At 35.0% G+C, this 17522-nt stretch overlaps 1 protein-coding gene across 3 annotated transcripts in view; it reads right to left on the bottom strand.

Annotated features, from left to right (window-relative positions):
• The window catches only part of KIF18A (kinesin family member 18A), a 102559-nt gene that overhangs the window by 44923 nt on the left and 40114 nt on the right, over positions 1–17522 (bottom strand). For all 3 annotated transcript variants that reach the window (XM_053561592.1, XM_053561590.1, XM_053561591.1), the window contains exons 10-11: positions 13659–13821; positions 5778–5942 (exon numbers count right to left, since the gene is read on the bottom strand). In XM_053561592.1, the coding sequence (XP_053417567.1) occupies positions 5778–5942; positions 13659–13821 (328 nt within the window). The remainder of the gene's footprint in view (positions 1–5777; positions 5943–13658; positions 13822–17522) is intronic.

Genomic DNA, 17522 nt, shown 5'->3' with positions numbered 1-17522 from the left:
TCTTCTTGTATCACAATTGTTTTAAAGGGACAAGGCTTGATTGTATAATTACATTAGGCAATAAGGCATCTTGGCTAGCTTGTTACCTTTGGAAAACTAAGTTTATAATTTGAATCTTTTGCCTTGACATACTACTAACTGACTCTGATTGGAAGAGCATGGCCTATTCTGGTCACTATAAGCAGGCTAGTATAAAGTATAATAAGAAGTGATAGGTAAAACTTGGTAAGTGGTCAGATGCCAGACCGTGCAAGGCCTGGTAAATCATAATAGAGAATTTCTTCCAGGGAGAAGGCATTGAAAAGCCGTAAGATCAGGGTTACCTTTTGAAAGCTCGTTTTGGTTGCTATGTAGAACATGAATTGCATGAAACCTGAATGAAAGCATGAAGATTAAATGTGGCAGTTGAATAATGGGGGGTGGAAGTCTGAATTAGGTTCGTAGTAGTAAGCTGTAGAAAGTGTGGACAGAATTAAGGTGTTAAAAAGTAAATAATATAGGGCGGTGCCTGTGGCTCAAGGGGGTGGGGTATCGGCCCCATATGTCGGAGGTGGCGGGTTCAAACCCAGCCCTGGCCAAAAACTGCAAAAAAAAAAAAAAAAAAGTAAATAATATAGAAGAGTGTAGAGAAAATGACACCAATTTGAAAGTCAGAAGTACTGAATCTTTGTCCAGAGTTGTGTGACATTGGATTAGTCCCTTTATTAAGTTATGTCTCAGTATAGGAAATAATGGCTTATAATCAAATAATTATTTCAGTTGTGAAAATATCTGTAGAAAAAAAGAACTGAATGTAAGATTTGGAGGGATAGGAATAAAAATTTTTAATTTTAATATTTTTCCAGTGACTTGTAATAAAATTCATGAAAACAAGGACTTAAAAATTAATTCTAGGTTCATATTCAGGTGTACAAAAGTCTTTCTTAAGAGAGTTCTTCAGAGCCTGAAAAGGGTAGGAGGAAGGAAGGGATAAAGAAAGATTTGTTAAAGGATACAAAATTAGGGTTAGATAGGAAGAATAAGTTCCAGTGTTCTCCACTACTGTAGATGACTATAATTAATAATAACATGTATTTTCAAATAGCTAGAGGGAGGACATTGAATGTTTCTAACACAATGAAATGCTGAGTGTTTGGGCTCAGCGCCCGTAGCACAGTGGTTACGGCACCAGCCACATACACTGAAGGTGGCGGGTTCGAACCTGGCCTGGTCCAGCTAAACAACTGCAACAACAACAAAAAAAAGCTGGGTGTATGGCAGGCGCGTGCATTTCCAGTTACTTGGGAGGCTGAGGCAAGAGTATTGCTTAAGCCCAAGATCTTGAGGTTGCTGTGAGGTTACTGTTGCACTCTACGAGGGCAACATAGTGAAACTCTGTCTCAAAAACAAAAACAAAGTGTTTGAGATGGATATGTTAATCATCCTGATTTAATCACCATACATGATGTGTATTGAAACATTTTGTGCCTCATAATTACGTATAATAATTATTTGTAAATTTAACAACTACAGGCCCAAACAAGAGAAAAACACAATTAAATTCAAGAAGGGGGGAGGGGCGAAGGGTATTCACTAAGTTTCCACCTTTTAGGTACAATGTCGGGGTATAGAGCTCACTTCCTGCATGAAGGACTCAACTATAGCTTGGACTTTGGACTTTACCTTACAAATAATGAATAAAGTAACCTAATTGTATGTACCCTCATATTAATCTGAAATAAAAAAAATCCAACATATAAAAAATAAAATTAAACGTAAATAAGATAGTTCTAGAAGATATATTGCTAGAAAAATTTGACTTGATCATATTGAAAAATTTAAAAATTTACTGAAAATAATCCAAATAAAATTAACTTTACAAACACTAATAAGTTGAAAAAAAGTGAAAACAAATTAGTGGTAGTGATGATGATAATAAAAAGAATACTATATCATTTTTTATATGGGAGCTTTTGATAAATATGGGATAAACAAAGGTGAACTAGTAAATTTCTATAATTATTGACTTTTTTGCCTCTTTATTTTATTTTAATTTTTTGGGACAAAGTCTCACTATGTCGCCTTGGATAGAGTGCCGTGGTGTCATAGCTCACACAGTAACCTAAAACTCTTGGGCTTACGTGATTCTCTTGCCTTAGCCTCACAAATAGCTGGGACTATGGGCACTTGCGACAACACCTGGCTATTTGCCGGGTTTGAACCTGGCAGCCCTACCTGCTGAGCTATAGGGGCCGAGCCATTTTTTGCCTCTTTAATAATAAACAAGTTCTTAAGTACTTCCCAAGTTGGACTTGGGCATGAACAAACATACTAAATTATAATATGAGCACAATAAAAATTAAATCAGGCTCCTGATTTTATTTTTATAGGTGAAAACACCCTAGTAATATCTGAAAACTATATATATACGTATTAATATTTTTTTACGAATATACTTAATGTCACTGAATTGTACACCTGAATATGGTGAGGTAACCACAAACAAAAAATTACTTTTCAACCTTCATGAGAAAGTTTCTACCCACTAGAAGGGCTAAATAATCTATTAAAATATCATACCCATACGTAATAATTAAAAAATGAAGAGTCTCCAGTTATTTTTAAAGAAGGTCAAAGTTTAATGTTAACAAAAATATTTGCAATTTTATATAGTATAGAAAAAGATAATCTTAAGACTATGACTATTTTTGATATACATAGTCTCCAAATAACCAATTAAATAAGTAAAACAAACCAAAAAGTATTGTCAACATTCAACACTTACTATCTAAGAGAATCAGCTCTTGTACATTAAATGAGAAATACTTATTTGGCCAGGGTTATCAGGTGTTTTCTTTCAAAATATTTCAATCAGAACATGGTTTCAGTACTCTTTAGGTACACTGGTAGAGAGTGCTGCATTCTATGAGCCTCTGCAACTTTACCTTTTATAAGCCATCCCAGACAATCCCTATCAGAATTCATTGACAAGTCATTGCTTTTTTTTGCTTATTCCTCTTAAATCATTATATCATCTTAAAGTGGATATAGTACTTTAAAATGCTTTTGCCTTTTAAAGTAGATAATTTTAAAGTGCTAATGAAAAAGCTTTAGAAAACATAAATGACTTAATTAAAAAATATGCAAAATTGAATGAATGTGATCTTTTCGATCTCTATTTGAGATAAAAAAAATCTGTATAGCTTTGATTAGATTCCCAAAGACATCTATGATCCTCCCAAAAGGTTGGAATCGTTCTAGAAGACAAACTGAAAATGTTCTATATAATGAAGCTCCTTCTGTGTGCACCTTGTTTTGGCTACTGATGTCACTGTTGCTTAGACTATTAGTAAATTACTATCAATCAACAATTACATTTTTTAAGTGCTGTTAGGCCTTTGAATACAATACATCATTTAAGCTCAGAATCTCTTAAATATATTTACGGGTGAGAATTTTAGACACTGATGTTAAACGGTTTGTACAAAGTTATACAATTAGTGTTAGAGCTGCTATTTAAAAAAACTGTCAAGTATCAGAATTACCAAATACACTAACTCCAGATTTTTTTGTGTAGGTGTGTGTGCAACGGAATATTTAAAAATGCTTAACAAACTAAGTTTTACTACTGTAAAATATTACTATAGTATACTGGCTAATATACTTTTAATAAGAGATTTTGATGATTTTCAGAATGACTGAGGTGTAAGTCAAATTTTGGACTGATACTCAATAAATCTCAACACTAAAGAACTATTTGTCTTATACTTTCTTCTTAGGAAACACGTTACCTACTGTGTGCTGCTCCTTTACAACTCTGAACTGTCATCACTGACTTCCATTGCTAGTCTCTTCTCTCTAGTCATGTCTGAGCTTTAACAATAAAAAGATAACCACGGGCGGCGCCTGTGGCTCAGTCGGTAAGGCGCCGGGCCGGCCCCATATACCGAGGGTGGTGAGTTCAAACCCGGCCCCGGCTGAACTGCAACCAAAAAATAGCCGGGCGTTGTGGCGGGTGCCTGTAGTCCCAGCTACCCGGGAGGCTGAGGCAAGAGAATCACTTAAGCCCAGGAGTTGGAGGTTGCTGTGAGCTGCGTGATGTCACGGCACTCTACCAAGGGCCATAAAGTGAGACTGTCTCTACAAAAAAAAAGATAACCACTTACAACCATTGCTAGCCAACTAGAGCCCATTCTTCTTTTTTCTTTTGAGACAGAGTCTCAAGCTGTCACCCTGGGTAGGGTACCATGGTATCACAGCTCACAGCAACCTCAAATTCTTGGGCTTAAGCGATTCTCTTGCTTCAGCCTCCCAAGGAGCTGGGACTATAGGTGCTCACCATAATGCCCGGGTATTTGTTTTTGTTGTTATTGTAATTGTCATTGTTGCTTTAGCTGGCCTAGCTGGGTTCCAACCCTCCAGCCTTGGTGTATGTGGCTGGCACAACCACTGTGCTACAGGCATTGAGCCAGAGCCCATTCTCTTAATAATGATGTTTTGGCTAATATCTCTGAATATTAAAGATCACTAGCATTTGTTACTAAATATTTCACATTTTCTTTCATCTATTTTCAGAGGTGTGCTCTTCTAGAAATTTGAAGATTTTAGAAGGCTAGATATTAATTAGCTGATAAACAGTACAGAATTTCAGAAGAGTATCACCCAAGTAAAGATTTTAGTTGTTCCTAAACTTAGAAAAATATTGAAAAGTTGTTCTTGTAAAGTAGTAGATGTTTGGATGAAGTTGTTAGTTTATAGTAGTTGCTGTTAACTGCTTCTCCCATATTCATTTTCTTCTAATTTTGTTTAGGGTAATTATACAAAAGAAACAAAACAACCAACCAAAAAAAAAAAATAAAAGGCACTTTTCCAGACTTCAACACACCCTTGTACACAGGGCTAGCCATGTGACATAATTTTAGTCAACTGGTAGCCTGCTATCAATTCTGGAAAAATCTTTGTTCTCCTGATATAGATATCACTTTTCCCTCCTCTTTCTCTTTTTCTGGCCTAGGGGTGAACTTGAAACCAGAGATGAAATAATATTATGATCATGAAATGATAAGCATGATGATAATATTGATAACATTTGGAAGTATTAAATTAGCAATGAACTATATTACTTCCTAGATTTATTAAGGGCAGGACTGTGGCTCAAAGAAGGGCGCCAGCCCCATATGCCGGAGGTGGTGGGTTCAAACCCAACCCTGGCCAAAAACTGCAAAAAAAAAAGCATAATACAGCCCAAATTGGTTAAGGTGCTAAAGTCAGATTACTGTAACTTTCTAGGAGAACACAATTCTAACATAGTATAATCATTCGTTGTCATTACTTATCACTGCACTTTGCAAATATAACTGTTTGCCATTCTAAGTTGGAATGTCTTCAGTTAAACACACAAATCTTTCAAATCAACTTTCTTTAGCCACAATACAATAGAGACCACATTTAAAAGTATTTCTGCACAAAATATCAAGATTTAAAACAAATTACCTACCTGATGAATCCTCAAGATTACTTTGAAACAGAATTAAAGAGCTGCTTCATAAAAGGATGCAATCACTTAAAATTAGTAAAATTTAAAAGTAACTTACTCTTCTAAAAGTACAGAAAACAAATCTAGTAGATAATTTGCAAGTAGAAGGCATATTCAATTAATTAACAACAAAATGAAACAATTAAATCTCAGAGACATGGGCAAAACTTGTCCTATGAAAGATATTTACTCAATAAAAGATAATGGATTTTAAGGGCTTAGTTCTTACAAGTTAAATCTGAACACACAGACACATGTGTACCTTTGGAATATGACCATTTTGACCTAAAAGTCTCATTTCATTTTCCACGCGACAGAGCCAATTAGTATTTGCATCAAATTGCTTCAGCTCCTCCTCCCTCTTTTTCTCCAGGTAGCAGCGACGAGTTTTTAACATTGCAAGTCTATGATCTCGCTTGCAAGTGGCCTGAATGAAACACAATTTATTTAATAGAAAACCTAATTTTTATATTTGATGTGATATTAATAAACTAGTATATTTTCTTACAAGTGTTACTGTAGTCAATCAAGTTAGACTCTACTTTTGTATTTAAATAATTGCCTTTTTGAAGCTTCATAAAAATAGTGTTTATAGGAAAAGAGAAAATTGAGTTGAGTCAGTTTTATAAAATTACATGTTGAGAATTCATGGCTTTCAGAAATATAATAACCAAATTGAAGACTATAATAGCCCTGTGTGTGTGTTCCTGTGTGCACTAAAATACTTTCCTTTCAGTATGCTGGATTTGAAAAGTTCATACAAGGTCAGATAAATTCCATGATCTTATTCAAAATCAAAGCAGATGTATAACCTGCTCTGTCTTTTCTCCAATTTGAAAGGTGTGAAGAAATAAAGTCATTTATTGCTCTTTGTTTGCTAATAAAATGATAGAAAAGGGATCTTGTATTGGAGTGCTTATCCATATCTGATCTTGCCTGTTGGTTGGTTTAGGACCTATCATGGATATTCTGAATATTTCTGCTATTTTACCTAGGCACAAATTGAGATTCAAAGTGGTCTTTTGGTTTCTGACCCTAATGATTCTTAAACACTATCATGGAAACATGGGCCAGAATATCTTGAACTGTCTGGGCTATTTGCTAATAGACACTAAATTCAATAATTATCAGACTTGATGGGTATACCTGAAATAAATCCCCATAGATTAGAACAAGTTTTGGAAGCAGGGAACTAAAAAAAGAAAAAAAAAGTAGAAACTAGATTTAAATTTGATCAAAAACCACATTCTCTTTGGGAGATAAATACCTTTTTCTTAATTACTTTTATAAAAGACGTATTATTGACATTTGGAACATACAACCAAAAACATGGTTATATTCATCAGGATATATATGAGCTTACGAAAAATTTAAGATCAGGAAAGGTAAAGATAGCTATCATGACACCACAACCAAATCCTAGATATCCATAAAATTTCACTTGACCTTCCCTTCCAGGGAAATATAGGGGTCAGGGAGAAGTGGACAAAGGAAAAATGGTGGGCAGGCACTGTCATTCTTGCCAAGGTTCTTGACTATTTATTGTTGTTTCTCTTGTTAATTATATCTGTCTCTGTTTCTCAAGTTAAGACATTACCAAAATAAAACAAAACCCCTGAAAAAAATAAAAAGGCTGGGTAACAAAAGGATAAAACAAAACAAACTGTAACCTATCAAACTGACCAGAGTGCTAGGAAGAAAACCGACAGAATGCTACGATGAAAGGTTCTCCAAAGGTGGTACATGGATTCCTAAGGATCTCAGATACTAAGGTCAAAGACATTTTTGTAACATTAAAAAATTATTAGCCTTTTGTATTCTTATTTGCTCATACATTTAAGTTTGCTGTAGAATTTTCCAGAGGCTAAACAATATGTAGTATCACAACACTATGTCTAACAAAGATGTAGATACGAGAATAGAGGTGATGTAAAAAGTCAGGCGTTAACCTTGCAAAAATTTAGAACAGTGTCACTCTTCTTCCTTCCTTGTTTTAGAAAATTAGTTATTTTTCATAAAAATGTTTTTATGTAATCATACAATAAGCTGGTTTTAAATGAATAAATATACGTATTTTTATAAATCTGTTTTACACGTATTTTTGTAAATCTGTTTTAGTTTCTAATATAACAATATTGATAGAGGGAATCCATATAAAGAAAAGCTCTTTGAGGTTCTAAATAAATTGGAAAAGGGACCTGAAACTTGAACTTCAGATTCACTGCTACAACAGAAGATGGAGGCTGTCATTTCTTGACTTTTTCTGTGATGTGGCAGGTGTGAAAATTTAGGCAAGTCAATCTCAGTGGTTCTTTGCGTCACAATATATGAAAAATGAAGATGAAAATATTGTTATCTGCCAGAAGGCAGACAACTAAATTATCTTTATTTTGCTTTAATATTTAAAACAATTATTGTGGGGACTCTTAGAAACTAGGACAGGAAATGATCTGTAGGTCTGATTGCAACAGCATTTAATACAGAAAATCTTAACTAAAAATGCCAAAAGGTCTGTTTTCAACTTTTTACTTCTAAATGTCTATCAAGCCGGGTGCTGTGGCTCATGCCTGTAATACGAGCACTTTGGGAGGCTGAGGTGGATGGACTGCTTGAGCTCATGAGTTTGAAACCAGCCTGAGCAAGAGCAAAACCCTATCTCTACCAAAAATAGATTAGAAAAACTAAGGCAAGAGGATTGCTTGAGCCCAAGACTTAGAGGTTGCTGTGAGCTATGATGATACTATGGTACTCTACCTGGGCAACAGCTTGAGACTCTGTCTCCCCCCCAAAAAAGGCTATCAAATGTATCCTTTGTGATGCTTCTATGTGAGGACATTTTCCATCAGCTTACTTCTATTGAGCTATTGCTCTGACATGAATTCCAAAATGTGCATGTGAAACCCTGACATTATAGTGAAATGCTTCCAATTGAGGTTTCAGAAAAGCTTTGTATAGTTCATTAACAAAATCCCTAGAAGACTGCAAAAGTCGTAAGAGAGAACAACTGTAATTCTAAAATTTTTTGTTTTTTGAGACAGTCTCACTCTGTCTCCCTAGGTAGAGAGTGCCATGGCATCATCATAGCTTACAGCAACCTCAAACTCCTGGGCTGAAGTGATCTTTTTGCCCCAGCCTCCGAAATAGCTGGGACTACAGGAGCGTACCACTAGGCCCAGCTAGTTTTTCTATTATTAGTAAAGATGGGGTCTTGCTCTTGCTCAGGCTGGTCTTGAACTCCTGAGCTCAAGCAATCCACCCACCTCGGCCTCCCAGGGGTGTAGTATAATTCTAAAATTTTAGGTGTTACTATTGCTTTGTGCAAAAGGACTGCTAATGTTTTTTCATTAAAAATAACCTTACAGATTATTTAAAAGGCCATAAATCTACCCAGGAGCTTCACTTTCATTCTGATTTCAGAGTCCATATTCCAGAACTATTTTATAGCTGAATCAATGTTATGAGATTCTTTTCAGCACCTCTGTCAATAAACCTCTTTTGGAGAGGGCCCACGACTTGTAAACATTCCTTGGCTTAGGAAGTAGTTTGGTTAGACTACGGTTTGAAAGTTCTTTGTAAAAACAAAATAAAACAATTCAAATCAGAGGCATCCAACCTGCAGCCCACAGGCTGCACGTACATTATTTGAGGACTGTTTTGCCTATCTGTATTTCATAGAGTATGCCAGGACCTTTTCATCATCTTTTGTTAGTGTTTTTGTATTTAACATGTGGCCCAAGACAACTCTCATACTTTCAATGTATGGCAGAAAAGGAAAAAGGCTGGATACCCCTGCAAGACATTTTCCTATTTTTCTCCAATGGCTTTAATCAATATTAGTTTTTCATCGCCTTTAGTTTACCTATTCTCATAAGAACAGCTATAAAAACTGGGACTATGTTTGAGGCCATCAAATGAAACAAGTAGGAGATCATAAAAGGCAACTAACTCCGAAAAAAGGTTAGGATACTGTGTAAAAGAATAAAGATAGAAACAGACAAACAAGAAAAAGAAAAAGAAACTAGTCAAACTCATTCCACTACTCTACGTCTTTATCATTCTAGACACCCATATTCAAAATTCACTGGGGAAATTAAAACAGAGTAAAATAACAATCATCTAAATTAGTTTGAGGAATCAAACAGATCAAACTTATTAACTGTACTAAATTAATAATATTCAATTTTTTAAAAAAGTGTACTCTCATTGTACTCTGGTAATGCTTTCAAGACTGCCTTTCAGCTACAAAAAATAGATTTTAGGTTCCTGGCAACCAACATTTCTACAATCTGTCTCACTATCCTATCTTCCTAATCTATTGTCAGTAATTCCCAATATAACAAATAGGTCTTATTCATATGATGTGTCAATGCTAATCCACCCACAGTGGTTAGCTCTGGCTACTTGCAGATTCAGTGAAAGTGTACGGTAATTGATCGATGATACCTGCTATAGATAAGGGAGTGGGAATTGGTAGGAAATTTTGAATAATATTGTCCTACAAATAATGCTCTGCTCTGGTCAAACTGATCCTATCTTGACTACACTATATTTGTTTGCAATATTCCCACTGACATTCTCATGCAAGGTTTAGTACAAATTTCATCTTTCCAGAAAGAAGTCTTTTGTAATCACAATAGGAAGCCACTGTTTTACTGGTTCTCTACATAAAATTGAAAAGAATTATTATTCCCACAGAAAATTATAAGTGCTAATAATTACAATAAAATGTATAATTATTATAATATATGAAGGCCTGACAATTATGTTCATGAACTTATCCTAGAAGTGCTACATACCTCACTGCTGAATATCATTATGCTCACATTCATATTATTCCTCTTGGGAAGTATGCACCCATGCCAGTGCCTCGATACTCCTCAAAGCAAATCTGGAACTCTTTTGGAATGACCATCAGGATTGTCATTGTACTGGGCCTAACAATTAAGTTTGTGAACTTGACACCATGTGCTTTCATTGGCAGCACTGTACAAACTCAGTAAGGTTTCAGAAGGCTGGTATATCAGTGCCTCATGGCTGTGTTCAGGTCAGTATGTGGCAGTGTCTTGCTGAGTAGCATGTATCATCGTTGTGTATTTTGGTGTGCCTCACAATGACAGCTTTGATGGTCATTCCCAAAAAAGAGTTCTAAAATTATTTTGAAGGGTGGGCTAAGGTAGGCACTGACGTTGGTGCATGGTTTCCCAAGGGGAGTAATTCAAAGATGATCATAGTGAAATTCAGCGAGGTATGTAGCACTTTTTCTAGGATGAACTTGCAAACTTATTTGTCAGACCATGCATGAGATGGTAATATTTTAAGAATTCATAACCACACGAAAGGGTTTCACAACAATAAATTGATAAATTAATCCCATGAGATATCCTGTTAGTTGGAAGCAACTACATTTATCAAAAAATACTGACAACAGGGGCGGCGCCTGTGGCTCAGTCGGTAAGGCGCCGGCCCCATATACCGAGGGTGGTGGGTTCAAACCCGGCCCCGGCCAAACTGCAACCAAAAAATAGCCGGGCGTTGTGGCGGGCGCCTGTAATCCCAGCTACTCGGGAGGCTGAGGCAAGAGAATCGCTTAAGCCCGGGAGTTGGAGGTTGCTGTGAGCTGTGTGAGGCCACGGCACTCTACCGAGGGCCATAAAGTGAGACTCTGTCTCTACAAAAAAAAAAAAAAAAAAAAAATACTGACAACAATTTTGCATTTCAAGAAGGTTAAAGTACAAATATAGCAGGAAAAAATAAAATCAAAGATATAAATTTCGTTTCTTTTATGCCTTAAAAGAATGTAACATTTTAGCTGCATTATGAAAAACAAAATTAAAAAGGAATTTTCAATAATATATAAGGAATAAAAAAACAATTGGTAAGTACTAATTTTGATAGTATAATTTAATAGCTACTGATAAAGTGGTATCAGTGATACATTAGTAAATGCTTTATAGTTAATTTTTACTATATCATCTTTCCCATTTTATAAGCTATAAAAATGAAATGCTAGTTTTTAAGCACTCTAAGATTTGATGGTCTTTGAACATTAAGAAATAAAAAAATTTTATATATAATTGTTACTTCTGTGAAGGTGGGGGAAAAAAAGACATATTTGAGGTGGTAATCTAAGAGGACTAAGTACTTATTATAAGATAAAGTTTTAAAATGAGTAAAATACAAATACATTCCATGTATGTATTACTTGTGCAATTATGTTACATAAAATAGATATAAAAATTAAATTAAATCAATAAACTTCAAAGTTGTGAGGAATAATTATCCAATATTTTCCAAATGCTTATTCTTATAAATCATTGGAGATCTATAGCTCCACATGTCTAAGTATGTATTTATTTTATACTGCTCAGTACTCAAACTTCTTCAATTTATTTGTAACTAGCCCTTGAAAATATTAGCTATAATTTTTTGCATATTGCCCTTTCTCCTTAAATATCTTCTGGAATGAATATTACATAAATACATGACATCATTTTTCCTTATTACATAAAGTCTATCTTTCACTTAACAACATTTTGTTCAAAAAGTATAGGAATAAGAGCATAGGCTTTATATATATTTTTTATTAAATCATAACTGTGTACATTGATGCATTTATGGGGTTCAGTGTACTGATTTGATATATAATGTGAAATGCTTACACTGTACTAATGAACACATCCATCATCTCGCTTGTTTGTTGAGGTAAGACAGTTATACTCTCTTTTTAAATGTACCATTGCATTATGCACATTAGGTGAGGTCCCCCCAAATACTTTCCCTCCTCCTGGCCTTTCTGTCCCCTCCCAAGAGCATAGGCTTTAAAAGCAGTTTGCCTGAGTTTAAACCATAGCTCAGCCACCTATGGGCTATGTGACCTTGGGCAAAATGACTTACTTGTGCTTTGGATTTTCTTGATTATGAGGATAATATTATTAAATATCTTTTAGGTTTTCTGAGAATTAAATTATATCTATAAAGTGAGTTTTAAATTTTAGTGAATCAATCTTTAATTTCTGGAAGTTTCATGTATTTTTCCTCATATCTGGATGTACTTTTTCTGGTGTTTTAAACTTTGGTTTCTTTATCATTCATTCTTCTACAACTTTGTTCATTTTAGTTTTTCCCAGATTGCTTTAGCATCTTAAGTTTTTAGGGGTTCTGTCTTATTTGCTAAGTCTACTGATTCTTGTCAGGGAGGATTATTTCTCCATGGGTTGTATAATTTCAGACTATGAGTTCTTTAGTGGCTAGAGATGAGAGTCTTTTTCTCTAGCCTGGTTTTGCATTGCTTCTGCCAGTTTTCCCCAGTGGTTTCACGGCTTTGATTCTATTTAGTATATTAATTTCTCAACTTTAGGTGTTTTCCAATCAAAATACATGAGTTGTAATAATTCAAACTTCAATCATTGTGAAAAGTATACCTGTAGGGACAGTCTTAAGTGAGACGTCGTTGGTTAGAAAGATCGTTCTTTTCTGGTATACCTCAAGCATGAAAAATACAGACCTCGGAATTTTCCGAGACTTTATGTAGGAGCTCTCATTTCTAACTTACTGTTGTTTCCCTTGTGTTTCTTGCTCGAATACTGGTGTACATCAAAAACAGATGTGGGAGTGGTCTGTGTGTATGGAGGCAACAGGATACTACACTATTGTATTTGAAAACAATAGTAAGATTAAAACTTGGCCTGCTTTGTATCAGGACCACGCACTGGCACACCTAATAATATTATTCAGAAAATTCTTCCCTGAAAAAAAAAATTCTGATTGGTCTAAGTTGAAAACTACTGTCTACATATGGGATAGACTGCTCCTACGATACCTTTGGTAAATGACTCTCCCTGATTGTATGAACTTCAAGTTAAGATTCCATATACCATCAGTAAAATAACAGCTGAAATGAAGATTTTTTTTTTTTGGCGGGGGTGGTGGTGGTGGTGATGGGGTTCATTTTTGTTTCTAACACCCAGGAATTTAAATTTCGTTCTTGTACATTTAATTATGCCTTTAACACAATGTTTGTTATATTTTCTCCAGTATTTCCAGGTGTTTGTAGAGAATGAGTGACTAAGTAACCCTGCTTATTAGATTTCTAGAATTAAAAGTCCCCAAGTTTTTGAAAACGAATTATACAATTGTTAAATACCTTTTCTACTCTGTCTTCAGAACACATCATTTCTATTTGTTTATGGCACTGTTGTTGATAGAATGATTTAAGTTCATTTTCTTTAAGTAACATTTCTAACTTCAGATATTCTTGTCTTATTTCTTCTCGATTCTGGAACAAGCAGTTCAGAATTTCTTGAAATCTATCAAAAATAGAATATGTTATAGAATCTCACTAATTTTGTGATAAATCATACAAAGTTTACTTAAAGAATGTAAGAATATATATCATTCACACAGAATTATATTCAATGATAAACAGCAAGTAGGTTGAACATCTTCTACTACAAAAATGCACAGAAGTTATTAACTTTATTTCTATTACTTAGGTTTCTCTCTCTCCCCCAAGGAAGATATTATGGAAAATATAGGCATTATAAGCCATCTGGTATTTGTAATATACTGCATTTTGTCTATGTTTATATCTGGAATGTTATCAAATTATTTAGCAAAAATAAAATATTTTATGATTGTAAGAAAAGGACAATAACCTGTACCTGACTATCTCATTTACAAGGCTCCAACACAGTATTATGTGCTGAGTTTTGGTGTTGGCTCATTGTGAGGAAATGAACAGTAGGAGGTATTATCATATGGTTCCTCCATAACCCCCTAGGGAAACTGAGAAAGCCAGGTTTTAGCTTCAGAATTTGTTATAATGAAAACACACCATACGGTTAGGTACCCCCTACAGCCTGGCTAGAAGTCAACTGACACTGTCAGGACCCAAAATGTCCAAGTTTAAAATGTGGTAAACCATAGAAGAGCTGCTGCAGTGTGCTTACTCCAAAGAGAAACACAGCTCTAGAAAATCAAAGTTGAGGAGTTGATTCAGATCTCCAAATGCCTAAAGACATCAAGCTTATAAAATTCTACAAAAACTCTCAATGGAACCTGTAATCCTGCATGCTTCGGAGCCAGCAGAACGTTGGTCACAGTGATAGTTTCATTTTATAAAAATATACATGCATTTTTAAGTTACAGATATGCTTGGAGCTACAATAACGGTATAAATAGTCACAAATAGGCAAAAAGCTCAAAGAAAAATCAACCGTGAAAAATAAAATAAAATCAAGTATATGCATTTAAAAATAAATGTTCTTTAGCCAGAAATTTTAGATATATTTGTAAGGACTGGTGTTAAAAACACTGCCAATTTACGTCAGTGCTCTTAATGAAACTTCGTTGGCAAAGAATATAAGCCACAATACATTGACTTTACTATAGTTTTTGTCCAACTGATAAATATTTCATAGGAAATATGCACAAACATTGCAATTTCATTGTATTATATTACACCAACGCTAATGCCAGTAAATGAATTGATAAGTTATTTTTAGGTTATACCCAAAGATAATTTTTTAGTTTTCTATAACTTTTTATCAAGGACAAAGATAAATATTTATCAATTTTGTGGTTCAGACTTATTTTAGTTTGTAGTATTTACTGATTAGGATGGGAGGAAAGGAATTGGTATCAAAGGTCTCTAGAGAGCTACGTTTCAAAAAACTATTATTTTAAAACAGAAAGAGTCCTTGAAAAATGTTCAAATAGAAAAAAAATCTGCACTGATATTTTAAGATGACACATAATAAATATTAAGCTCTATACTATTTTCTTGCCATAGTCACAACCTTTTTTTTTTTTTTTTAAGACAGTTTCACTATGTTGCCCTCAGTAGACAGCTGTGGCATCACAGCTAACAGCAACCTCAAACTCTTGGGCTTAAGGGATTCTCTCGCCTCTACCTTCCAAGTAGCTGGGACTACAGGCACCTGCCACAAGGCCCGGCCATTTTTTGTTGCAGTTATAATTGTTGTTTAGCAGGCCCGGGTTGAGTTTGAAAGTGGCACCCTTGGTGTGTGTGGCTGGCACTGTTACCACTGTGCTATGGGAGCTGAGCCAACAAGTAAAGTTTATAATTACTCTTTATAAAGAACTGCTTTTTAAAAAATGATTTCCTATTGAATATTATCTTTTCAAGTTGCTTTGACAGACAGCAAATACTGTATATTCTTCCTTTTACCTGTTTAAACTTTATAAAAATGTTATTTAAGTTTTATGGGAAAAAAACACTTTGAACATTTATGGCATCAAAAAAGTTCTATTAACAGTATAATTGATACAATATAAGATATTTCAGTTGGGCACAGTGGCACATGCCTGTAATCCCAGCTATTTGGGAGGCTGAGGTCAGAGTATCGCTTGAGCCAAGAAGTTAAAGGAGCAGCCTGGGCAATACAGTGAGACACTACCACAAAGGATATTTTATATATATTTTTTCAGGAGAGAAAATGATAAAGGTTATGGAGTACATAATTTTGTCATTACCATCTTTATGAATATATTTTGTTATGAGTAATACAATTTAACCTGTCAGAATTAGAATTAAAGGTTTTATACTTGATTAAAACTCAGGTTGAAATATGAAAAAACATCCAAATCAAAGTTTATTTTACAGCAGAGGCCATCTCCTTTCTGAATAAAAAGGAAAGGTTCAATGTTAAAGTCATCAACTACAGAAAAGTTTAGTAAACTATAGGGTTTTAATTGGTAAAGTAAAAGTCACTGAAACTTTTGTGAAGCCAAGAAATTCTATGGAAGCAATTACTCTATCTTTAAGAAGATAATAATTTCCTTAATTTTTTTTTTTTTTTTTTGAGAGGGAGTTTCACTATGTCGCCCTTGGTACAGTGCCATGGCATCACAGTTCACAGCAACCTCAAATTCCTGGGCTTAAATGATTCTCTCGCTTCAGCCTTCCAAGTAGCTGGGACTACAGGTGCCCACCACAATGCCCCGATATTTTTAGACATTAGGTCTTGCTCTGGCTCAGGCTGGTATCAAACCTGTGAGCTCAGGGAATCCACCTGCCTTGGACTCCCAAGTGCTGGGATTATAGGCGTAATCCATTATGCCTGGCTGATTTCCTTAATTTTCAAGAAACTTCCATTAAGAAAGAGACAATTTGGTTGTATGAGAACAACTGCTATGTTTAACCAACAAAATGAAAACAACTAATAATAATTTAGGTGAATTAAAGCTGTCCTTGATAAGACTAAATAACAAGAAATCACTTCTCACTTTTACTTAAGACATTTTTTAAGACATTGAAAAATTGGTGGGCAATTCAGTCTGAGCCGCCGAGCCAGACGGAGCTAATAGTGTTTGGCTGTGGGCCACAGGGACCTATTGTGAGTGATCAGCCCCCGCAAGCTCCGCTCTCAGGGTCGCAGAGCTAGAATCGGGTGGGAGCTGGTAACCCAGTGACCCAGTAGCCTATGGGTGGGGTCTGAGCCGCCTTGAAGCCCTAACCCTCAGGGGCAGAGTGAGAATGGTATTGGCACACTGGGTAAGTGGATAGCCACTTCAGCAGTGATTCCAGCGACAAGCACTTTCCTGGGAAAGCTTCTGCTCAGCAAGTTTACAAATTCAAAGTACCTTTTAAGTGGGCTGAAGAGAGACTTAGGGTGTCTACCTGCTGGGGTTTGACAAATCAGCAGCCTCCAGTCATATCAGAACTGTGATTAACATCTCATACCCCAGAAGACCACGTGTTGCCCACACAATATTCAACAACACATACATACTGCTTTGTTTTTGGTTGTGTTTTTTTTTTTGGGTTTGGTTGTTTTTTTTGTTTATTTTGATGTTGTTGATGTTGTTTTGTTTTTTTAATTTCAACCTTTTCCATACAGATCTTTTTTCTTTCTCAAATTTTCTAGTTTAATTGTAATTTCCCATTGCTGCCGTTTTTAATAACTAGAACTTCATTTTTGCTAGTGTTTCTACAGCTATTATTTCGTTTTTCACCCAATATTATCCCGTAAACTTTTCTGTTTGC

Source organism: Nycticebus coucang, chromosome 14 (genome assembly GCF_027406575.1).
Source record: "Nycticebus coucang isolate mNycCou1 chromosome 14, mNycCou1.pri, whole genome shotgun sequence".
Classification (NCBI taxonomy): Eukaryota; Metazoa; Chordata; class Mammalia; order Primates; family Lorisidae; genus Nycticebus; species Nycticebus coucang.
The sequence above is the reverse complement of the archived record's forward strand: the minus strand, read 5'-3'. Positions and strand labels throughout refer to the sequence as shown.